The sequence below is a fragment of the Pan paniscus genome, chromosome 3 (assembly GCF_029289425.2).
Source record: "Pan paniscus chromosome 3, NHGRI_mPanPan1-v2.0_pri, whole genome shotgun sequence".
NCBI classification, from domain to species: Eukaryota; Metazoa; Chordata; class Mammalia; order Primates; family Hominidae; genus Pan; species Pan paniscus.
Window position 1 is genome coordinate 156,749,390 of NC_073252.2, and position 24,111 is coordinate 156,773,500.

Below are 24,111 nucleotides of genomic sequence, written 5' to 3' on the forward strand. Positions count from 1 at the left end.
ATGGGGTGGCAGGGAAGGCATTTTGGGCACAACCTGAGGTAAGAGCAGGAATCTTTTTGGCCTGGAGAAGGAGGCTGTACTAGTCCCACTTCCACACAACTATAAAGTACTGCCCAAGACTGGGTAATTTATAAAGGAAAGAGGTTTAATTGACTCACAGTTCTGCAGGGCTGGGGAGGCCTCAGGAAACTTGCAATCATGGCGGAAGGTGAAGGAGAAGCAAGTACAAATTAACCAGGCTGATCCTGTTGATTCAACAAGCTGTAATAGCAAAGAAAACTCAATAATCTACAGATTTATAAAACAAGGCATTTCATTTGTTACTCTATCTTGAAAAATCTTCACAGGAAAGTAGTTTGGGTAAACAAAATATTGACAAGGTAGAAATGAATAAATGATTGTTTCTAACTTCTCATATGAGTGCAGCAAGGGGAAAATGATAATGGCGTATGGCCTCTACCTCCTTTCTTTCTGGAGACTGGCTGTCCACCCTAACAATCGTCTGCAGCTCCTTACTCACCTCCCATGTTCTTCTATCCGCAAGTCCCTGTCAGAAGTTTCTGAGTTACCCAATTAAGTTTCTGTGGGAGGCATGTAACCTGCTGTTAGTGGTCTGGAGAGGGTGGCAGGAAGGTGCCGGGCTGGCAGCTCTGCATTGATACCCTGGCTGCCGTTGGACACTCAGTGTGGTGTGGGCACTCAGGAGGGTGGCGATAGCGCAGTGCTTTTCTCAGCTGATGGAGGAAGTACAAACATATCGCAGATCCATTCTGATAGGAGAATTTGATAAATTATTTGGACAGGAAACTTATTTCAAAATTGATTCTCCTTAGCTTGAGAGAAAAGAGGGTAATTGATGTATATCAGCATCCATAAGGTTTGTAAAGTTTCTCAAACAGGCATTTTAAGTGGAATGCCTATATTTAATATTAGTATTTCTCTCAGATTTTCATTTGGAACTCTGAAATGAGGACCTGATTAATCTGAGACAATAATGGTTTGCAGGAGAACTTTTAAAAAAGGTAACTATACAATGTAGGCTTTTTGGTTTGTTTTTCTAGAGATATTTAGTCAAGGTAACAAAACCCTTTGGGAAAAAAGATGTTAGCATTAAGAAGAGAAATTTTGCCAAGTAATCTTACTAAACTGACAGGTATCCATATCATATCTCCCTTTTCCTTAAGGTGTATGGGAGGCCAAAGTGAGGCTCACCATGGTTCAGTTGTCAGCGTTGGGGTACAGGCATGCCCCACCTTCCTATTCCTTTTCTTTAGTTCCCATGCCCAAACTCCAAGTCCTAAGAAGAGCAGATAGTGGATTAGGCTTTTCATAGGTGTTTAAATCAGTCAATCTTAGGTTCGTATTTTTTAGAATACTTAATTTCTTAAAAGTACTGCTACATGTATGTTACTGCAAATAAGTATATGTATGAAACCTGCTATGCATGTGAACTTGATAAAATTGTGAACTTAAAAAACTTACTTGACAGATTTCACTATTTACTAACTTCTACTATTAAGGTATGGCTAGTAAGAAATAGTATTATAAAGAAGCATACATATAATTCAGTGTTTGTTTATTGTGGTTCTGTAGATGCCTTAAAAATAGTCTTCCCGGGCAGGCACGGTGGCTCACGCCTGTAATCCCAGCACTTTGGGAGGCCGAGGTGGGTGGATCACTTGAGGTCAAGAGTTCAAGACCAGCCTGGCCAACATGGTGAAACCCCGTCTCTACTAAAAATACAAAAAATTAGCTGGGTGTGGTGGTGGGTGCCTGTAATCCCAGCTACCCGGGAGGATGAGGCAGGAGAATTGCTTGAGCTCGGGAGGCGGAGGTTGTAGAGAGCCGAGAATGCACTACTGCACTCCAGCCTGGGTGACAAAGTGAGACTCTGTCTCAAAAAAAAAAAAAAAAACCCAAGAGGAATGTTAAATTGAATTCCAGGGCATAAGGTGTGTGCAGGTATGTATTTCTGTGACAAATCCAAACATAGTTTTCTAGATCTTAGAGTTCTTTAAATTCTGAAAACTTAGAGATTGACTGATAAGCCAGATCATAATATGTTTACACTGCCCAGTCTCTAATGGGGTTGAGTTTCCTTTGGAAAGATGATCAGAAATCTCCAGTCACCAGAACTTCACCTTCAACTCTCTGACCCTGTGCAAGTTCAGGCCTGATCAGGGATAGCCAGCAGTGGCCCCGGTGGCCCTTGAATTGTAACTAAAAGTAGTTGATGATATTTTTATCACTTCCCAGCATTCATTTCTTTTTCTTGAATATTTAGACTTCCCTCTAGTTTGTTCTTCCTTTAAAAAGTGTTTATTCTTTAGTAAATAAGTAAGTAGCTACTAAGTGATATAGTTAGATGGAGGCAATTGGATTGATTCAGGGAATTGTGTGTTATGTATTTAGTAGCCTGAGAATATGTAATTCTTGGAGTTTTTTCTCTTTTGAAAAGGTTCTGCTGGTTCTTTTCTGTTCCTGGGGCCTGCATGCATAAAAGTCAGTGATCCATGCTGTAAGGAACATGAGATGCTCATCGACTCTTGTCATTTGCTTGTGCTTAATCTGTCTCATTTTCATTCAGCAAGTAACATTTTTCAAATGCCAGCTCCTGTGCTAGAGGCTAAGGATGCAGAGAGAAGATTCAGCCCCACTTTCAAGGAATGGAGTCCCGCAAATTCCTGTCAGTTTGTCTCAATCTGTGTACTCATTGTTCTTTCGTCTTTACTCAGGTCTCTACCTCAGATTCTGCCTCTTTGCTCCAGTGATTTAAAAATGACTTGTGAGCCTATAATCCCAACATTTTCAGAGGTCAAGGCAGGCAGATCACTTGAGGCCAGGAGTTAGAGACAAGCCTGGCCAACACAGCAAAACCCTGTCGCTCTACTAAAAGTACAAAAATTAGCTGGGTGTGATGGTGCACACCTGTATTCCAGCTACCCAGGAGACATGAGAATCACTTGAACGCAGGAGCCGCGTGTTGCAGTGAGCCGAGATTGCACCACTTCACTCCTGGGCAACAGAACAAGACTGTCTCAAAAAAAAAAAAAAAAAAAAAAAAAGTAAGAAACTTTGGAGGCCAAATGTAGTGGCTCACACCTATAATCCCAGTTCTTTGGGAGGCAGAGGTGGGAGGAGCACTTGGGGCCAGGAGTTTGAGACCAGCCTGGGCAACATAGCAAGACCCCATCTCTACAAAAACGTTTTTTTTAATTAGCCAGGTGTGGTGGCACATGTCTGTAGTCCAGCTACTTGGGAGGCTGAGGCAGGAGGATCACTTGAGCTCGGGAGCTTGAGGTTACTATGAACTGTGATCAGACTTCTGCACTCCAGCCTGGGCAAAAGCAAGACCCTGTCTCTAAAAAATAAATAAATACAAAGACTTGTGCTGATTTTTCATGTTAGTATTTTTTAGTTTTACATTTCTCTTGCATGCTTACTTTTAAAATAATTGAGCCAACCTCTCTGTCCCTTTTTGTTATTGCATGTAAATCTACAGCCTTCTGATATAACCTAAGCTTGCAGAATCTTCCATCCATCACCTTCCTGGTATGCCTCTTGGCCCTTATTCCAGCAGTTAGTTGCTTAAAACAAAGCCCTTTGTGTTGGTAGTGGTACTATATAACTTATAGTCTATGCACTGTTGGGGATTGACACACTCTTCCCTTCCCTACCACTGCAGTGGGAAGATCATTTAGAAGACTAAGTTCGATTTGAACCTAGGGCCCAAATTACCTATTGCAAATCAATCCTCCTCCTCCTCCCCTTGCCCTTTGCAAAAGCTAGAATTCACTGTGAAAGGTGACAGGCATACGTTCAACTCATTGTCTCTATGTTGACATATGGTCAGTATGAGAGAAAGGTCTCTAATATAGATCTGTCCCATGGCATGACCAGCATGTTGTGGATTTCTGACAAATGCAAAGCAGTGAAGGAGTTTGCGCTCAAAATACAAATATTTTAAGTGTTCAAATTTCCTTTTTTTTTTTTTTTTTTTCCATAAGGACCAGACTCATTGATGGCAAGTCGTCATCATCTTGCTGTAAATTTATAACACACGATGAACAAGACCTTGGAGGAACTTGTAAGGAGAAGTCACTGAAGCCTTGTATCTTTAGTTGTCCGTTTTGGAGAGTGTATATATGCATGTGTAAGAAGCGTAGGGGTGAAAGGGTCATGAAAACCTTTGGTTGAAAATGGTGATGGGGTCATTATGTGTGTAAGAAAATCTTTGTACTTTTCAGTTAACAATTCTACAAAATGAGAACTGTCTTGGGAAACTGGGCTTTATGAATTCAAAAATATACTTTATCAAATTCTTTATCTCTCATGTTTAAAATTATTTGAACAGACAACTAAATGTTGAACATCAGACTTTGCCTGATTGCTGTTCCTTTCAATGGGAAAAATATAAATCCTGATAATAGGGTTTATATCTTTTTAAACCCTTATATTTTTATAAACCCTGATAATAGGGAAAAATATAAACCCTATTACCAGGGTTTTTCCTACTATTTTTCCTACTATTCCTTGGATAATAGTAGGAAAAAATGTTGGTCTGCACGAAGTTTTCATTCATCTCACCACTCTCTTTCCCATTTGTGAGAAGGAATACAAAGCTGCACAGGCTCCTCTTTTAGTAACAGAGTCCAAGACTAGGGAGTCAGATCACCTGTTAAAATTACAGTATTGCATCATGCATCTTTGATTTGTATTTGCAGCCTTCCCACTACTTGGATTAAGTCATAAAAATCACAGGTAACCATGGTCCAGTGGCAAAGCTGTATATCTCTTTGGGTTCTTTGTTGCAATTAGCAACTCTTGTTAACTTAAACAGGAGGGACTTTAGTGAAGGAATATTAGGAATGTATAGAATTGATGAGAAGACAAAAGAATTAGGGTTCAAATAGGCAACAAGGCAATTCTGGAGTTCCAGGAACCATGGACTACTTGAAGGTGTTTGTACTACGTCCCACCAGGCCTTGTACTAATTGCTGTCTGGGCAGGAATATGGTAGTGCCAACCATTTTTGGTCTTCTGTGCCGGTACTAACAAGGAATTCCCAGGGAAGGAGCATCCAGCTGGCATAGCTTGGGCCATACAAACACACCTTGATAGAGGAAGGATGGACCCGATTGCAGTCTCACCGGGCCTTGTCTAAGAAAGACCATTCTTCAAAGGAAAATTCGGATGGATTTATTGGAGGAAGTTATTTAAGCAGCCAAAAGAATCAAGCAGTCACCCCAGGATAGTAGAAAGGAGTAAGGACGGAAGCAGCCAGTACTAATTTTCCTTGGTAAATGAGGGTTAGAAGAATGTGCATATGTGCATTGGCTTTGAGGCAGGTCTCTCTGTCTCTGGCTCTCTCTATCCTCCCCCTCCCCCACGCATCCCTCCCAAGCAGTTACACTTTGATTTGTTTTGAGAAATTAGGTCTTTAAAAAAGTCCTTGTGACTGCTTCAGTGTTTACCCTATTTACCCTATGGCATAATTTACCAGTTGTTAAATCTGCTCTATCCATAACTGCCTGGCTGTCAAGAATTTTACATTTAAATGTATTTATCAGTAGTGAAACTTTGACCTTTTGGACTCAACCTGGATAAATAAACCCATCCCTTTGTGTTTCTTTTTCAGCATCCAGTCCTGGATGAGCCAATAGCTGAAGCTGTCTGTATTATCGCAGACACGGATAAATGGAGTGTGCAGGTAGCTACAAGTCAGAGGAAAGTGACGGACAACATGAAACTAGGCCAGGATGTCCTGGTCTCTAGTCAGGTGTCCAGTTTGCTTCAGTCCATTTTACAGCTCTACAAGCTTCACCTCCCTGCTGATTTTGTAAGTACTGGTTCTTATATCACCAAAGAAATCTAGTTTTAAAATGCTTTTAACAACATTTTGATTATAAAATCACAAATTCAAAAGTACTGTTTTAATATAATTGGAGATTAGCATAACTAAAACTAGAACATGCAGCATAAAACTCGCAACAGGATAGATTTCAGTAGTAATAGCTCTTCCGTGAAACAAATAACGAGGAGCGGCACTGGAATTTTTTGGAATGAAGTATATGGTGCAGTAAATAAGGAATGGGTGGAGAGATCAAGCATAAAAGGAAACTGTAAATCATCCACTGGAGAACTCATGAGTTCTCCTTTTATTAGATTGATATTTTAATAAGTAGGCCAGTTTCTGAAGGGATTGTAGTTCCTTTTATTAAGCAAACATTTTCACAAAGGTGTTAAGGATAAAATAGAATATCATTTGTGTAAACATTTCCAACATTTCCAGCTTTAAAGTACTATACACATGTAAGATTATATCAATTGTTGCTTTTTTTTTTTTTTTTTTTGACAGAGTCTCACTCTGGAGTGAGTAATTCAGTGGCATGATCTCTGCTCACTGCAACCTCCGCCTCCCGGGCTCAAGTGATCCTCCCACCTCAGCCTCTTGAGTAGTTGGGACTAGAGGCATGTGCCACCACGCCAGCTAATTTTTGTATTTTTTGTAGAGATGGGTTTTGCCATGTTGCTCAGTCTGGTCTCGAGTTCCTGGGCTCAAGCAATCCGCTTCTTTCCAAATGGGATTTTAAAATCACTTTCATAACAATACTTTAAATACAAACAACAGACAGAGCCTATACACTCTTAGAAAAGTATCAGTAGCTCCCCCCAGCCACTGGAATTAACATGCATGACAAAATCTTCTCAGTATCTGCGTATGTGCAGAGAAATTGAAAGAAAGAGAAAATACATTTAGAGAGGGAGGGGGAAAGGTTTCAAAAGAAGAAAAGCTTTTCCAGTGGTGATGAACACTTAAAAAGAGAGAGAGAGAAGCTTAAGGGCATATGGCATATAGCTGGGTAGAGCTTGGATGGGCTGACCTCAGAGACAGGTGTGTGAGGAAAGAGTCTGCTTTCTCTGCTGTTCCCTCCTGTCTGCACAGCGCTGTTCTCTGCAGCACAGCCCCAAACCAAAACATCTGTTATCTGCTTCCTGGCCTCCAAAAATAATGCAAACCTGTTTACCCAACAAAGCAGGAAGTTTTAAAATATTAATTACCTACGCTAATTGCTAATGTAATGGTCATTGTCCTGGGTTTTTATGACCAAATCTATACTTGTACCCATTCCTCAAAAAGAGTCTAGACTTTTATGACTTTGAAGAAGGTGCTCTGAAATACCGTCTGGTTGTTATCAAAGTCGGGACAGTGTGGCAAGGCAGGAAGACCACTGAGCGTAGCTGGGTTATGGTCTAGGCTTTGCCGTTGGTTAGTTGTATAACAATGGACAATCCCGAGTCTCTCCGAACCTCAGCTTTCTTAGCTGCAAAAGGAAGATAGTACCTGTTCAACAAGGGTGCTGTGAGAATCTTCTGAAAATTAGGGATATAACTGCTTTTTACTGCTAAAGCACCATGCCAATATTATAAAATACTTTAAAAGCCATATATGTTAGCTTTGGAGTCCCATAACCTGGGGTCAAATCCAAGTTCTGCTACTTCCTAACCATGTAATCTTTCAAAGCCTTAATTTCCTTATCTGCAAAGCTGGGGAAATAATAGAACCTATCTCCTATGGTTATGAAATTATATTAGAGAATGGATGTAAAGCACTTGGAATAGTGTTAGATGTTATAAGCACTCAGTAAACAGCTACTATTAGTATGATAGTCAATAACAATTAGTTTCATGAAACAATATTAATGGTTGCAAAGACTGACAACACCTTTTTTCCAAACTCTTTATTTGGGCTTTAAGCTGAAGCGTACTCTTGCAAGACATCTGTCCTGGGGCAATATGAGAAGCACTTGTGGATTATTATGATCTTATTTTTTGTTCTACAGTAGTAGGCAGTTTCTCCTTCTAAAAGCAGGTTGAGTTATGCTGATTTCGAGGTTAACGTTTCCTTTTCTGTAAGAGAAGTATTGTATATTAGACTTTATAGTTTACTTCATAAGTATTTGCCAAACTTTTATATTTCATTCTATAATACATACATCTTGTCACAGTTGATATCTTGGTTATCAAAGCAATAAATTGTTATAGTTAATTCTTTTTACTTCCTTTGGACAGAAGTATGTTCAAGCACCTACTAGTGTGAATGACTTATTTAACCTGACAAAACCAAGATCAAAGAAAATTTTATCTGCAGTTTAAAATTCTCCTTAAAAAAAAATCACTTGAATGAAACCTGTGATTAAATGGCTTTTAGAACCTTCAATACAAAAAGAGAAGGTAGCTATTTGAAATTTTAGAAGTTAAAAATTGGAGAAATCCATCTCAGGAATAAAATCCCAGAAAGAGGAGTTAAAAAAGCCCCCAGCATGGTTCAATGGAATAATCAAGTCTTTTTAAAAATGTTTTCTTTTTTTTTTTTTTTTTTTGAGACAGAGTTTCATTTTGTCACCCAGGTTATAGTGCAGTAGTATGATCTTGGCTCACTGCAGCCTTGACCTCCTAGGCTCAAGCAATCCTCCCACCTCAGCCTCCTGAGTAGCTAGGACTACAGGTGTGTGGGCCACTATGCCCAGGTAATTTTTTAATTTTTGTAGAGACAGAGGCTCACTATGTTGCCTAGGTTGGTCTTGAACTCCTGGGCTCAAGTGATCCTCCTACCTCAGCCTCCCAAAGTGCTAGGATTACATGCGTGAGCCACTGTGACTGGCTAAAAGTTGTCTAAATGCTTTGATTTCACGTCTAGTATATATTTCATATAGACCACAGTTCTTATTTCCACACTGCATCATACAGTTTTCATATAGGCTGTGAACACTGTAATTACTGTTTCCAAACAGAAAGGGTTCAATGTAATATGAATATTATTTTTAATATTTTGTGACTCTAACTAAAAATTTTCTATTTCACTCCATAAGGAACTGAAAGCTAATAAAGATCCTTTTACCACCTTGTTTACTTGGAGGAGCATTTCCATGAGAATTGGTGAAATCCTCCTTACTTTATTACTCTTAGTCACTTAGCAGTTGCGTTTCATCCACCTGACACAATGTATTTAAGATTTTAAACCAATGAAAAACTGAAAAGATTGCATCTCTGATAGATATTTTTTCCATGTCACTGATCAGCCCAGATGGTCAAGATCAACATTTTCAAATGCATCTGTTAATCTTTTTACCTTGAAAATAACAGGCCTAATGGTCTAGAAGAAAATTAGGTATGATGGAATTACCCTTGCCAAAGCCATCAGGTGTCTTACTGAAGATGCTCGGGTATCTGCCTGCCAAATGCAAAAGCATTTGCCTCTGGTGAAAGACACAGATGGTTGCTATTCTCTAAAAAAATGAAGCTGAACACAATTCCAAGGGTAAAGATGTCCTGAAAATAATTGCCTTTTCTTTATTGTTATTAAAGACCTAGTTAAAATACATTCGTGAAAGCAAAAGAAAAAAAAGTTGTGGGGGAGGTTCAAAATGACCTGTTCCCGTCAGTCTCCTCTGGAAATGTACTGGGCCAGAATAATCTGAGATATTGGGGGGAAAAAACAAAAACCATACTGTTTACTAAATTATTTATAACAAAAATGCGATTTGCTATGTGGTTACGGGTAAATTCACATTCTCAATATTGTTTAGCTATAAAAATTATATCAAGGAGTTCTTAATATGGGAAAGGATTATTATAAAGTTTTTTAAAGGCAAGAAACATACTTTTGGAATGATTTCAACTATGAAAAAAATACTTGTTTAAAAAGACTAGAAAAATACATACGTAAATCTTAATAGTTAGCAAAAGTAAACTTTGTTTTACAAGAACCTATTCTTATACCTGGTAGTGGTAGGGTTTGAGATGGCTTGTGATTTTTTAAGTGTATTTGAAACTGATGAGATTAAAGCTGTGTAGTTAGAAATGAATTAAAATTCTGACTCTTAAAATATTGGCAGAGATTTGACTTCTAGCCCTCATTGTGAATGTTCTTGGCTTTGCAGTGCATCATGCATCTTGAAGATAGACTACAGGAGATGTACCTTAAAAGTAAAATGCTATCTGAATATCTCCGGGGACACACACGAGTCCATGTGAAAGAATTAGGTGTCGTACTGGGGTGAGTTCTGTGAAGTGCCGTCACTTGTCCCTTTGATAGGTACCCCTAGCATTATACCCACTGACGTGTTTAGCCTGTGTCACCCTAAACCTCAGGCCCTGGTAACCCATCAAAGTATGTGGAGTCCATCAGATACGTGCCTCTGCAGCTCCCCAATGAACAGCATGTTCCATTATCTGATATTGGGTTTCACACCTACAATCAATCGCAGGACTTTAGGTTGGTCGTGCTTTGTTGCTCTTCTCTGTGGATTATCTTATGCTTGAAAAGAAAATTTAATCCCACACTGCCCGTTTCTAGTAACTGAATAAGATGCTGAAGTCACAAGCTGTGGGACATGCAGCAGCAGCTTGTGTTTACATTTCACTTCCTGGAGGAGGAGTAGGTTGGCACATTCCACCTGGTGGCAGGAAAGGCCCTTCTAGGCTTGAGGAGCCTGCCTGCGTGTCTGTGGGGGGACAGTGCTTTCCTTCCTTTATTATAAGCCCACCAAAGAGGAGACTTGTATGTTACTAAAAATGCCTATCATCCTCCAGAGGGTATTTGCCATAACTTCTCTAGGGGAAGTAATTCTGACTTTTGTTTTACTGTCAGCTTGATTTTTCAAAAGAGAACAAAAAGACATTGTACATTTGGGGAACTGCCCCCGCTTATCCATGATGATGATTCCCCTCACTTGGGAGAAGAAAATATTGTTTATAATGTCGACGTTTAAATTATCTAAGCCTCCTAAGAGACTGGGGCCTTCGTGTTTTGCTTAGATTTCTCATCTTTCACACCCAGAATGTGACGCCTGTGTTGTTTGGCTCTTGGCATTTCCTGTCATAGATTATTCTTACATACTTTATTTACAAAGTATTTCCCCCTTATGAGGTGTTTGCTTTTGCAGTTAACTTGCAACATGTCTCTTTGTTGTTTATTTTTTTGCTTTTGTTTATATCTCTCTACCAGCCTCATACTTCAATCCTGCCTTATTAGTTTTTTTTTTATTATTATACTTTTAAGTTCTGGGATACATGTGCAAAACGTGCAGGTCTGTTACATAGGTATACACGTGCCATGGTGGTTTGCTGCACCCATCAACCCGTCATCTACATTAGGTACTTCTCCTAATGCTATCCCACCCCCAGCCCCCCACCCGCCAAATAGGCCCCAGTGTGTGATGTTCCCCTTCCTGTGTCAGTGTGTTGTCATTGTTCAACTCCCACGTATGAGGGAGCACATGTGGTGGTTGGTTTTCTGTTCCTCTGTTAGTTTGCTGAGAATGATGGTTTCCAGCCTCATCCATGTCCCTGCAGAGGACATGAACTCATCCTTTTTATGGTTGCATAGTATTCCATGGTGTATATGTGCCACATTTTCTTTATCCAGTCTATCATTGATGGGCATTTCGGTTGGTTCCAAGTCTTTGCTATTGTGAATACTGCTGCAGTAGACATACATGTGCGTGTGTCTTTATAGTAGAATGATTTATAATCCTTTGGGTATATACCCAGTAATGGGATGGCTGGGTCAGATGGTATTTCTAGTTCTAGATCCTTGAGGAATCGCCCGCCACACTGTTTTCCACAGTGATTGAACTAATTTAGACTCCCATCAACAGTGTAAAAGTGTTCCTATTTCTCCACATCCTCTCAAGCATTTGTTGTTTCCTGACTTTTTAGTGATTGCCATTCTAACTGGTGTGAGATGGTATCTCACTGTGGTTTTGATTTGCATTTCTCTGATGACCAGTGATGATGAGCTTTTTTTCATATGTTTGTTGGCCGCATAAATGTCTTCTTTTGAGAAGTGTCTGTTCATATCCTTCGCCCACTTTTTGATGGGGTTGTTTTTTTCTTGTAAATTTGTTTAAGTTCTTCGTAGATTCTGGATATTAGCCCTTTATCAGATGGAAAGATGGCAAAAATTTTCTCCCATTCTGTAAGTTGCCTGCTCACTCTGATGATAGTTTATTTTGCTGTGAAGAAACTCTTTAGTTTAATTAGATCCCATTTGTCAATTTTGGCTTTTGTTTCCATTGCTTTTGCTGTTTTAGTCATGAAGTCTTTGCCCATGCCTATGTCCTGAATGGTATTGCCTAGGTTTTCTTCTAGGGTTTTTATGGTTTTAGGTCTTACATTTAAGTCTTTAATCCATCTTGAGTTAATTTTTGTAAAAGCTGTAAGGAAGGGGTCCAGTTTCAGTTTTCTGCATATGGCTAGCCAGTTTTCCCAACACCATTTATTAAATAGGGAATCCTTTCCCCACTGCTTGTTTTTGTCAGGTTTGTCAAAGATCAGATGGTTGTAGATGTGTGGTGGTATTTCTGAGGCCTCTGTTCTGTTCCATTGGTCTGTATATCTGTTTTGGTACCAATACCATGCTGTTTTGGTTACCGTAGCCTTGTTGTATAGTTTGAGGGCATGTAGCGTGATGCCTCCAGCTTTGTTCTTTTTGCTTAGGATTGCCTTGGCTATGCAGGCTCTTTTTTGGTTCCACATGAAATTTAAAGTAGTTTTTTCCAGTTCTGTGAAGAACATCCATGGGAGCTTGATGGGGATAGCATTGGATCTATAAATTACTTTGGGGAGTATGGCCATTTTCACAATATTGATTCTTCCTATCCATGAGCATGGAATGTTCTTCCATTTATTTGTGTCCTCTCTTATTTCCTTGAGCAGTGGTTTGCAGTTCTCCTTGAAGAGGTCCTTCACATCTCTTGTAAATTATATTACTAGGTATTTTGTTCTCTTTGTAGCAATTGTGAATAGGAGTTCATTCATGATTTGGCTCTCTGTTTGTCTGTTATTGGTGTATAGGAACGCATGTGATTTTTGCACATTGATTTTGTATCCTGAGACTTTGCTGAAGTTGCTTATCAGCTTAAGGAGATTTTGGGCTGAAATGTTGGGGTTTTCCAAATATACAATCATGTCATCTGCAAACAGAGACAATTTGACTTCCTCTCTTCCTATTTGAATACCTTTTATTTCTTTCTCTTGCATGATTGTCCTGGCCAGAACTTCCAATACTATGTTGAATAGTTGAATAGGAGTGGTGAGAGAGAGCATCCTTGTCTTGTGCTGGTTTCCAAAGGGAATTCTTCCAGTTTTTGCCCATTCAGTATGATATTGGCTGTGGGTTTGTCAGAAATAGCTCTTACTATTTTGGGATACGTTCCATCAATACCTAGTTTATTGAGAGTTTATAGCTTGAAGGGGTGTTGAGTTTTGTCGAAGGCCTTTTCTGCATCTATTGAGATAATCATCTGGTTTTTGTCACTGGTTTTGTTTATGTGATGGATTACCTTTATTGATTTGTGTATGTTGAACCAGTCTTGCATGCCAGGGATGAAGCCAGCTGGATCGTGGTGGATAAGCTTTTTGATGTGCTGCTGGATTCAGTTTGCCAGTGTTTTATTGAGGATTTTTGCATTGATGTTAATCAGGGATATTGGCCTGACATTTTCTTTTTTTGTTGGGTCTCTGCCAGGTTTTGCTTTCAGGATGATGCTGGCCTGGCCTCATAAAATGAGTTAGGCAGAAGTCCCTCTTTTTCTATTGTTTGGAATAGTTTCAGAAGGAATGGTACCAGCTCCTCTTTGTACCTCTGGTAGAATTTGGCTGTGAATCCATCTGGTCCTGGACATTTTTTGGTTGGTAGGCTATTAATTACTGCCTCAATTTCAGAACTTGTTATCAGTCTATTCAGGGATTTGACTTCTTCCTAGTTTAGACTTGGGAGGGTGTATGTGCCCAGGAATTTATCCATTTCTTCTAGATTTTCTAGTTTATTTGCGTAGAGGTGTTTATAGTATTCTCTGATGTTAGTTTGTATTTCTGTGGGATCAGTGGTGATCTCCCCTTTATCATTTTTTGTTGCATCTATTTGAATATTCTCTCCTTTCTTGTTTATTAGTCTGGCTAGCGGTCTATTTTGTTGATCTTTTCAAAAAACCAGCTCCTGGATTCATTGATTTTTTGAAGGGTTTTTTGTGTCTCTATCTCCTTCAGTTCTGCTCTGATCTTAGTTATTTCTTGTCTTCTGCTAGCTTTTGAATTTGTTTGCTCTTGCTTCTCTAGTTCTTTTAATTGTGATGTTAGGGTGTCGATTTTAGATCTTTCCTGCTTTCTCTTGTGGGCATTTAGTGCTATAAATTTCCCTCTAAACACTGCTTTAAATGTGTCCTAAAGATTCGGGTACACTGTGTCATTGTTCTCTTTGGTTTCAAAGAACTTTTATTTCTGCCTTCATTTCGTTATGCACCGAGTAGTCATTCAGGTGCAGGTTGTACAGTTTCCATGTAGTTGTGTGGTTTTGAGTGAGTTTCTTAATCCTGAGTTCTAATTTGATTGCACTGTGGTCTGAGAGACTTATGATTTCCATTCTTTTGCATTTGCCGAGGAGTGTTTTACTTCCAATTTTGTGGTCAATTTTAGAATAAGTGTGATGAGGTGCTGAGAAGAATGTACAGTCTGTTGATTTGGGGTGGAGAGTTCTGTAGATGTCTATTAGGTCTGCTTGGTCCAGAGCTGAGTTCAAGTCCTGAATACCCTGTTAATTTTCTGTCTCGTTGATCTAATATTGACAGTGGGGTGTTAAAGTCTCCCATTATTATTGTGTGGGAGCCTAAGTCTCTTTGTAGCTCTTTAAGAACTTGCTTTATGAATCTGGGTCCTTCTGTATTGGTTGCATGTAGATTTAGGATAGTTAGCTCTTCTGGTTGCATTGATCCCTTTACCATTATGTAATACCCTTCTTTGTCTCTTTGATCTTTGTTGGTTTAAAGTCTGTTTTATCAGGACTAGGACTACAACTCCTACTTTTTTTCACTTTCCATTTGCTTGTAGATCTTCCTCCATCTCTTTATTTTGAGTCTGTGTGTGTCTTTGCACGTGAGATGGGTCTCCTGAATACAGCACAATCATGGGTCTTGACTCTTTATCCAATTTGCCAGTCTGTGTCTTTTAATTGGGGCATTTAGCCCGTATTTGATTTAAGGTTAATATTGTTATGTGTGAATGTGATCCTGTCATTATGATGCTAGTTGGTTTTTTTGCCCGTTAGTTGATGCAGTTTCTTCATAGTGTTGATGGTCTTTACAATTTGGTATGTTTTTGCAGTGGCTGGTACCGCTTTTTCCTTTCCATGTTTAGTGCTTCCTTCAGGAGCTCTTGTAAGGCAGGCCTGGTGGTGACAGAATCTCTCAGCATTTGCTTGTCTGTAAAGGATTTTATTTCTCCTTTGCTTGTGAAGCTTAGTTTGGCTGGATATGAAATTCTGGGTTGAAATTTTTTTTTTTTTTTTTTGAGACAGAGTCTCACTCTGTCGGCCAGGCTGGAGTACAGTGGCGTGATCTCGGCTCACTGCAACCTCCGCCCCTCCAGGTTTAAGCAATTCTCTGCCTCAGTGTCCAGAGTAGCTGGGATTACAGGCATGTGCCACGAAAATTCTTTTAAGAATGTTGAATATTGGCCCCCCCTCTCTTCTGGCTTGTAGGGTTTCTGCAGAGATCTGCTGTTAGTCTGATGGGCTTCCCTTTGTGGGTAACCTGACCTCTCTCTCTGGCTGCCCTTAACATTTTTTCCTTCATTTCAACCTCCGTGAATCTGACCATTATGTGTCTTGGGGTTGCTCTTCTCGAGGAGTATCTTTGTGGTGTTCTCTGTATTTCCTGAATTTGAATGTTGGCCTGCCTTGCTAGGTTGGGGACATTCTCCTGGATAATAACCTGAAGTGTGTTTTCCAACTTGGTTCCATTCTCCCTGTCACTTTCAGGTACACCAATCAAACGTACATTTGGTCTTTTCACATAGTCTCATATTTCTTGGAGGCTTTGTTCGTTTCTTTTCATTTTTTCTGTAATCTTGCCTTCACACTTTATTTCATTACGTTGATCTTCAATCTCTGATAGCCTTTCTTCCGCTTGATCGATCCAGCTATTGATACTTGTGTATGCTTCATGAAGTTCTCGTGCTGTGTTTTTCAGCTCCATCAGGTCATTTATGTTCTTCTCTAAGCTAGTTATTCTAGTTAGCAATTCACCTAACCTTTTTTCAAGGTTCTTAGCTTCCTTGCATTGGGTTAGAACATGCTTCTTTAGCTCAGAGGAGTTTGATATTACCCACCTTCTGAAGCCTACTTCTGTCAATTCATCAAACTCAATTCTCCATCCAGTTTTGTTCCCTTGCTGGTGAGGAGTTGTGATCCTTTGGAGGAGAGAGGCATTCTGGTTTTTTGAATTTTCAGCCTTTTTGCCCAGGTTTCTCCCCATCTTCATGGATTTATCTACCTTTGGTCTTTTACGTTGGTGACCTTCGGATGGGGTCTCTGAGTGGATGTCCTTTTTGTTGATGTTGATGTGGCTGTTTTCTGCTTGTTAATTTTCCTTCTAACAGGCCTGTCTGCTGCAGGTCTGCTGTGGTTTGTTGGAGGTCCACTACAGACCCTGTTTGCCTGGGTATCACCAGCGGAGGCTGTAGAACAGCAAAGATTGCTGCCTGTTCCTTCCTCTGGAAGCTTTGTCCCAGAGGGGCACCCACCAGATTCCAGCCAGAGCTCTCCTGTATGAGGTTCTGTCGGCCCCTACTGGGAGGTGTCTCCCAGTCAGGATACACAGGGGTCAGGGATCCACTTGAGAAGGCAGTCTGACCCTTAGCAGAGCTCAAACGCTGTGTGGGGGATCCACTGCTGTCTTCAGAGTTATCAGGCAGGGATGTCTGCCGAAGCTGTGCCTACAGCCGCCCCTTCCCCCAGGTGCTCTGTCCCAAAGAGATGGGGGTTTTATCTATAAACCCCTAACTGGGGCTGCTGCCTTTTTTTCAGAGATGCCCTGCCCAGAGAGGAGGAATCTAGAGAGGCAGTCTGGCCCCAGTGGCCTTGCTGAGAGCTGCAGTGGGCTCCGCCCAGTTTGAACTTCCAGGCGGCTTTGTTTACACTGTGAGGCTAAACCGCTTACTCAAGTCTCAGCAATGGCGGATGCCCCTCCCCCAACCAACCTCAAACGTCCCAGGTCGACCTCAGACTGCTGTGCTGGCAGTGAGAATTTCAAGCCAGTGGATCTTAGCTTGCTGGCTCTGTGGGCATGGGACCCACTGAGCCAGACCACTCGGCTCCCTGGCTTCAGCCCCCTTTCCAGGGGAGTGAACCGTTCTGTCTCGCTAGCATTCCGGGTGCCACTGAGGTATGGAAAAAAAACTCTTGCAGCTAGCTCAGTGTCTGCCCAAATGGCCGCCCAGTTTTGTGCTTGAAACCCAGGGCCCTGATGGTGTACACACCAAAGGGAATCTCCTGGTCTGTGGGTCATGAAGACCATGGGAAAAGTGCAGTATCCAGACTGCAGTGCAGATATTGAGTTCCTCATGGCTTCCCTTGGGTAGGGGAGACAATTCCCCGAACCCTTGCACTTCCCGAGTAAGGCAACACCCCACCCTCCTTCTACTTGCCCTCTGTGGGCTGCACCCAGCGTCCAGCCACTCCCAATGAGATGAGCATCAACACGTGTAATCATAAGCTTTTATTCCCCTTTGCACTCATCTCTAGGTCCTCTTAGTGCATTATTAGTGGACTCACGTTCATCCTTCCTTTATCCCCTTCCTCCCGTAGTCAGGGCCAGTAGCACTAAAAGTAGTAGAGAACTTCTGTGCACTCTGAAATCAGATCTGTATGTAGCATTACTGGAGAAGGACTAGAAAACCCCATGAGGTAATGCCAGATACTGTTATATTTTTACTTTGAGGAATTCAAGGGTAAGGATTAGGACATAGTCCACAAACTGAAACAGTTCAATTTTTTTTTTCATGACACCTGGCATCATTTTTAGCCAGTGCCCATACTGTATCCACCTCTGCTGTAAGAGAGGCAGCCAAAGCTGTGTCTATTTGAAACCATGATGTCTCTTAACCCAGTACCTTTTAGTGTCACTTTGCTCTCAGAATCTTGTGGCTTAAATGCTCAGTGAGGATCCCAGTATAAACTTTGAACAAATTCCCAATGTTTTTTAAGAAATTGCTACCATCACCGTTTTTCTAAGTCCAATTTGAACTTAGGTGAAAAATCAGTATGCATTTAGAAGTGTTGACTGGAAGAATGAGTTTATAATGGAGAAAACCTTAAAGTATGATACAATGAAGTTATATAGGGAATACAGGAAAGTTAGAAAGTCTGGTGACCCCTGCCAAGGGAAAAAGAGCTTTATGTCCACACACAGGCACAACACACTTCCTGTATTTCTCTCCCTTTGCCTCCCTGGTCAGTGTCCACTGGAATATTTTATTAAAAGAGTAAGTTTATTATCCTTCCATCTGTTTTGCTTTTTCATTAGTTTAAAATGATAATCATCTATCAAACTTAGTACCTAGAAATAATACTTTCTCATAAAACCATGCTCTTTTAAAGTAATATTCTTTTCTTTTCTCAATATTCAGGATTGAATCCAACGACCTGCCTCTGTTGACTGCTATTGCCAGTACTCATTCTCCTTATGTGGCTCAAATCCTCTTATAAGCTAAAGCTCAGGACAGTTCTTCCTTGGAAGAAAAAAATCAAATTCTCAACGGAAGGAGAAAGGAATAAGCTCTCTGTGATGTCAAAAGCATGAGAAGAGCAAACAGAAACAGTCATTCCACCTTTTTGTTTTGTGTTTTTGCTGTCAAGCTGATGCTTCATTGAAGACTTAGGTTTACTTGACATAATAGCATTTGTGATTGTCGTGAACACTTTAGGCCATTTGTTACCCATGAATCAACAAAGAAACTGACCTTTTTGGTAGGAGGAAACATAAGCACTAAACACTAAGCTGTTGCAACAGATTGCCTTGTGCTGTTTGGGCAGAATAAAGACAAGTGACTTGAGCGGGGTGGTCAGCAGTGTACATAATATTCCAGTAGGAAACTGCTTCCGAGTTTAAGCATGAGCTCCCCAAACTGGAGAAAACATATTTTGCTATTCTGAGACAACAATCAGAATACAGACTTTGGATTCCAGGTCACAGTTTGCTTTTTACACAAGGTAAAGCAAAGAAAGCCACATTGTGCCATCTTCAGCTCCAGTGGCTTTAGCAGTGACTGTTTGACATAAAACATGTAAGAATTGCTTGTTGGGAAGAGTGCTTTAGGGACCCACTGTTTTCATTTCTTCTTGGAGTTTACCTTGTTTCAGATGCAGCCACGGGTAGGTCAGAGATGGATTGTTGGTGCAATAAACCCAAGAATCAATGTAGCCTCTTAATCCCATCAAGATGTAGTTTGTAGCAGCAAAGTGTACAGTCTGAAACCATATGTTTTATCCTTATATTTTAGAGCTTTCAGCAGCCTTTTTAAGAGAGGCCACTTACCAAAGTTATTTCTATAAGCTCAAGAGTGTTTCGGTTGGTAAGTTCTTCCAGCTGAAGCCACTTTTTCCTTATAGTTAATACAAATGACTATTTTTACTTTAAAAGGCACAGCTGTCCTGGTGGGAAATGAAACCTGCAACAGTTCAGGATGACTAATGAAAGCAATTAGCTTGAACATTTAGAAAAAATTCATATATGATCTAAATTTTTATATTATCATTTCTGTGCCTTCTAATTCCTGCATCCTTTTCAAAACATCTTTCCAGACGTTAACTTACACATTGTATAAAACCAACCAAAATGATTTCCTAAAGTTCATGCAAAAAAAAAAAAAAAACCTAATTTTCCGTTAATATAAAAGAAACTTTAGTTTACTGACCGTGAAACAGACTATGTACTGACATCCAGGGTAAAGTAAAAGACTTTTAAATATTGGTCATTAAAGGACAGGAGCTAAGCTAGCAAAGCAAAACATCTTTAGCACTTTGCAGATCTCAAGCAGTTAACCAGGCTCTGATTCCCTTCCACTGTTTTATGAATTAATTCCAGTTCTTTTCATGTATCTTTGAACCTAAGAATATGAAGTAATTTCCCTATTAGGGACTAGAATGACTTCAGTGTTTTCATTTGATAAAAATCAGAACTGCTACCTTTCCCTTTTTTAATGATGCAAAATGTAGATGAGTGCATTAAGGTTTGTAAGATCTTTATCATTTTATGTCATTCATTGAAAATTGAAATGTTCATTCTTTTTAATGTTTTCCTATTTCCTTTTGCCTAGCATTTGACTTTGGTGTTTTAAGTTCTGTAGTTCCATGACATCATTGTTTGCTGTTGTGTTACAGAGAGAGAAGGAACCTCACCTGTGGCTCAGCTCACCCCACATCCGTTTCTCATTACGTGTAAATAAACTGTCAGAGCTGATGTTACAGCTTTTACAGTTTAAAGCATTCCCCTCGTCTCTAGTTCCTTTTTTCTTGTTTACATGTTTTGGGCACTTTCCCTCATTCACCACCTTCCAGGGTTTCATAGAAAATAACTTGTTACAAAATCAGTTCAATTCTAATGTGGACATAGTGGCATGTTCATAATTAGACCCATATAGGGGACACTGAGCTTTAAATCGTTGATTCTAAACTCTATACATTAAAAAAATTCAGCCCAGGCCCCTCAAAGCCTGAGAAAATTTAATTTGCTCTTAATCTAATGTTCCAAAACTCACTCTTGGAAAAATGCCTGTTGGAAAACTACAGGTGGGTCACATGTGGGGGCTGTCTCCGTGACACTCAGGATTTCAGTCAGAACCTAATCCTCATATCTATTGCCTACAAAAATAGACCAAGAATGTTGCTGCTCTTTTATAATCCTTTAAATATTTAACATTCAAGTTTTCTTTGTCTTAAATTCAGCCTCTTCCTAAAAGCAAAAAAGAAAAAAAAAACCTCACAGAATTGTGTTGAGATCCACCGCTCACACGCCGTACACCACCCAGTGGCTTCATTCTGGCTTAGCCGCAGAGGCAAGAAAGGGACCCCACTTGCTCCCATGCCCACCTCAAGAAAAAACATAAAACAATTTTTTTTAAAAAAGAAAAGAAATCTACCTCAGTTGACAGGATTCCACCTTTAGGGTTTCTTCAACTTTTAAGTCTTACCTGTTGAGTGTAACTTTTGTAGCATCTTGCTTTTCCAAGCAAGCTAGTGAGGCATGACAGAGCAGAAGTCTGTAAATGTCCCTGTGATGGACCTCTTTCTAGCATGTTGCAGTTTTATTTTTAATAAATTGGTAAGTGAAATGAATGTAAAGGTAATTGTGTACGTTTTAGACATGACAATGAAAATTTAAAATGTAGCTTCCATACTTGTGCATAATTCCAAAGTATTTTATTTTTTATCAGTGTTAAATAGCTTTTTGTACAGGCTTCAATCCATTTTTCGAAGTGTGCTGTTTTTTAATGAAAGTAACTATAATCTTTTCACATCCCATGGAACTGCCGTTTACACATTGCAACTTTTTAAACTTAACCATATTTTTCAAAATTAACGTTTTTGGAGGGAGAAAAATCCCCGCTTGCTAAATGATACTAAACCGTTGTTTGGGCTCTTATAATTAGGTCCTGAGATTTTATAAAAATTTAGTCTGTAGCTTTTTAGGTTCTTCACTAGAGTTGGTTGTACATAAAAATAATAAAGAATATAAAGTATCCCAAAATTCTTTTAAAGTCTGGATTTTTCCGCTAATATGTACTTTAGAGAATATTTTGTTCATGCATACTTTCACGTTAAATTGAAAATGTCTTCAGCTTCTCTTGGTAAATGTGAACCATTTGTTTTTTATTGTGCTTGGGGGAGAGGGTATTTTAATATAATTTTTGCCTAAATCAAGCAGTCCCCTCTGAATGTTAATTTTTAAATGTCAAAATATGATGAACGATATATCTTGAAAGTGAGATTGCAATATGCTTAAACTTAAGTGGTATTTCAAAAATGAGAAAATTCTGGAATTTGTCATTTGAAGCTCCATAAGAGAAATTGATAGGACTTCGTTTTTGATCAGTCTGAATAGATACCAATGTCATTGTGTGGGAATTTTTTTTAACTTGTTTATGTATTATTTTGATCCATTTTTCTGTGGCATTTGGTGCAATAAAACTTTTGAATTTATCTTGAACATTTTCCTGGTGCTGCATGCGATTTGTTATATTTAATAAAATGTAGAGGTCTCATTTCTAATAATTCGTGCTGAAAACAAGCTGATTATCTCAGTGGTTTTTAACCGGGGTGTTTTGGAAATGCAGGGACATTTTTGGTTAGCATAATGACAGGTTAGGGTTACTGGCACAGAGAGGCTGGGGGCTCAGATGATAGGCGAGAGGTCCTGCACCATGTGAGACAGCCCCATGGGATGAGGACTTGTCCCACCCACCTCCTGTGTAACCCTTAAATGTCCTGCTGGACATTTATATGGCTAAAAAAGCCTGTTTATAATTAAGCAGATAATTCTGCTATACATAAAAAACACAATGTATTTTTACATGATTTTTGTATATAATGCATTCTCCAGGAATGCAATTGTTGTTGTATAAATTGAGGGAAGATTTTTACTTTGTAAGATTTAGAATTTTAGCAAGAAGTGGTCACTTGGTCTTTACCAAGAATTGATATACTTTTGGAAAACTGCGTTTCCAATGGTAACATAGTTTGGTAGCTATGGTACCCATGGAATTTGAGTCACCAATGCAGCACATCTCTATCAGTCTTCATTTGTAGCCCCTGCATTCATGAAGACTCTGTATATAGATGCCTACTTCATTATATTTTTTGAGATGGGGTTTTGCTCTTATTGCCCAAGCTGGAGTGCAATGGTGCAATCTCGGCTCACTGCAACCTCCGCCTCCTGGGTTCAAGTGATTCTCCTGCCTCAGCCTCCCAAGTAACTGGGGTTACAGGCATGCGCCACCACACCTGGCTAATTTTTTGTATTTTTAGTAGAAACGAGGTTTCACCATGTTAGCCAGGTTAGTCTTGAACTCCTGACCTCAGGAGATCTGCCCACCTCAGCCTCCCAAAGTGCTGGGATTACAGGCGTGAGCCACTGTGCCTGGCCAACTTCATTATATTTTCTGATCTACTGCCCCAATATTTATGTATTGAAGTAGTATTATAAATTACTTTTAAATTTCTTTTAAATTACAGTATAATAGGGCATTATATTGGTATGATATAAATTGAGTATATTTGTAAATTTTATTTTAGGTTAATAAAGGGGGCATACAAAATACTTGCTCTGAAAAGGGATGATGTCCACAGATATATTTGTTCTCAGGAAAAAATATGCCACTGAGAGCAACTGTTGGTACCAACATAATGCCATACTGAGTTATGTTATCTTAAAGACTGGGGGGAAAGTTACAGTAGATATTTCAAAATCCTTTCTGATAAATGAAAATTTCAAGTGTTTTTCCCTGAAGCTTTTTTTTTTTTTCCTTTTCGTGCATGTTCAGCTCTCCAAGGATGGCTTCCCTGCTGTGTACTCGGGTGAAACAGCTTTAAAATCATGCCATTGATAAAAGGATTTAAACGCACGTGCACACCACAGTGCTTTTTGGTTCCCTAGTGCCTGGACCGTTCTGTCAGACGCTTTCTGTATGTTACCTCATTTAATCCTCACAATGGATGAGGGGTACTGTGATGGTTTTTTTTTTTTGGTTTTTTTTTTTTTTTTTAAGAGACAGGGTCTCACTTTGTCACCAGGATGGAGTACAGTGGCATGATCATAGCTCACAGTAACCTCAAACTTCTGGCCTCAAGTATCCTCCTGCCTCAGCCTCTCAAGTACCGGGGACTACAGGCATGCACCAACACACCCAGCTAATTTTTTTTAAAAAAATTTGGGGCTGGACGCAATGGCTCACGCCTGTAATCCCAGCACTTTGGGAGGCTGAGGCGGGCAGATCACGAGGTCAGGAGATCGAGACCATCCTGGCTAACACGGTGAAACCCTGCCTCTACTAAAAATCCAAAACATTAGCCGGCCGTGGTGGCACGTGCCTGTAGTCCCAGCTACTCAGGAGGCTGAGGCAGGAGAATTGTTTGAACCTGGGAGGCGGAGGTTGCAGTGAGCTGAGATTGTGCCACTGCACTCCAGCCTGAGCAACAGTGAGACTCCATCTCAAAAAAAAACAAAAAAAAATTTTGTAGAGACAGGGTCTCACTCTGTTGCCCAGGCTGGTCTT

At 39.8% G+C, this 24,111-nt stretch overlaps 2 protein-coding genes and 1 non-coding gene across 7 annotated transcripts in view; 1 reads left to right on the forward strand and 2 right to left on the reverse strand.

Annotated features, from left to right (window-relative positions):
- The window catches only part of FNIP2 (folliculin interacting protein 2), a 137,454-nt gene extending 115,408 nt beyond the window's left edge, over positions 1–22,046 (forward strand). For all 5 annotated transcript variants that reach the window (XM_008976136.4, XM_003822534.7, XM_055111975.3 and 2 more), the window contains 3 exons: positions 5,639–5,839; positions 9,945–10,060; positions 18,469–22,046. In XM_008976136.4, the coding sequence (XP_008974384.2) occupies positions 5,639–5,839; positions 9,945–10,060; positions 18,469–18,547 (396 nt within the window). In that variant the 3' untranslated portion in view covers positions 18,548–22,046. The remainder of the gene's footprint in view (positions 1–5,638; positions 5,840–9,944; positions 10,061–18,468) is intronic.
- SPMIP2 (sperm microtubule inner protein 2) overlaps positions 6,016–24,111 on the reverse strand; it is a 147,206-nt gene continuing 129,110 nt past the window's right edge. Inside the window, exon 5 of the mRNA XM_003822535.5 lies at positions 6,016–7,911. Within this exon, the coding sequence (XP_003822583.1) occupies positions 7,897–7,911 (15 nt within the window). The 3' untranslated portion in view covers positions 6,016–7,896. The remainder of the gene's footprint in view (positions 7,912–24,111) is intronic.
- LOC112439716 (small nucleolar RNA SNORD55/SNORD39) lies at positions 23,369–23,438 on the reverse strand. The gene has a single exon (XR_003027954.1). It is a non-coding gene; the product is annotated as a small nucleolar RNA SNORD55/SNORD39 (small nucleolar RNA).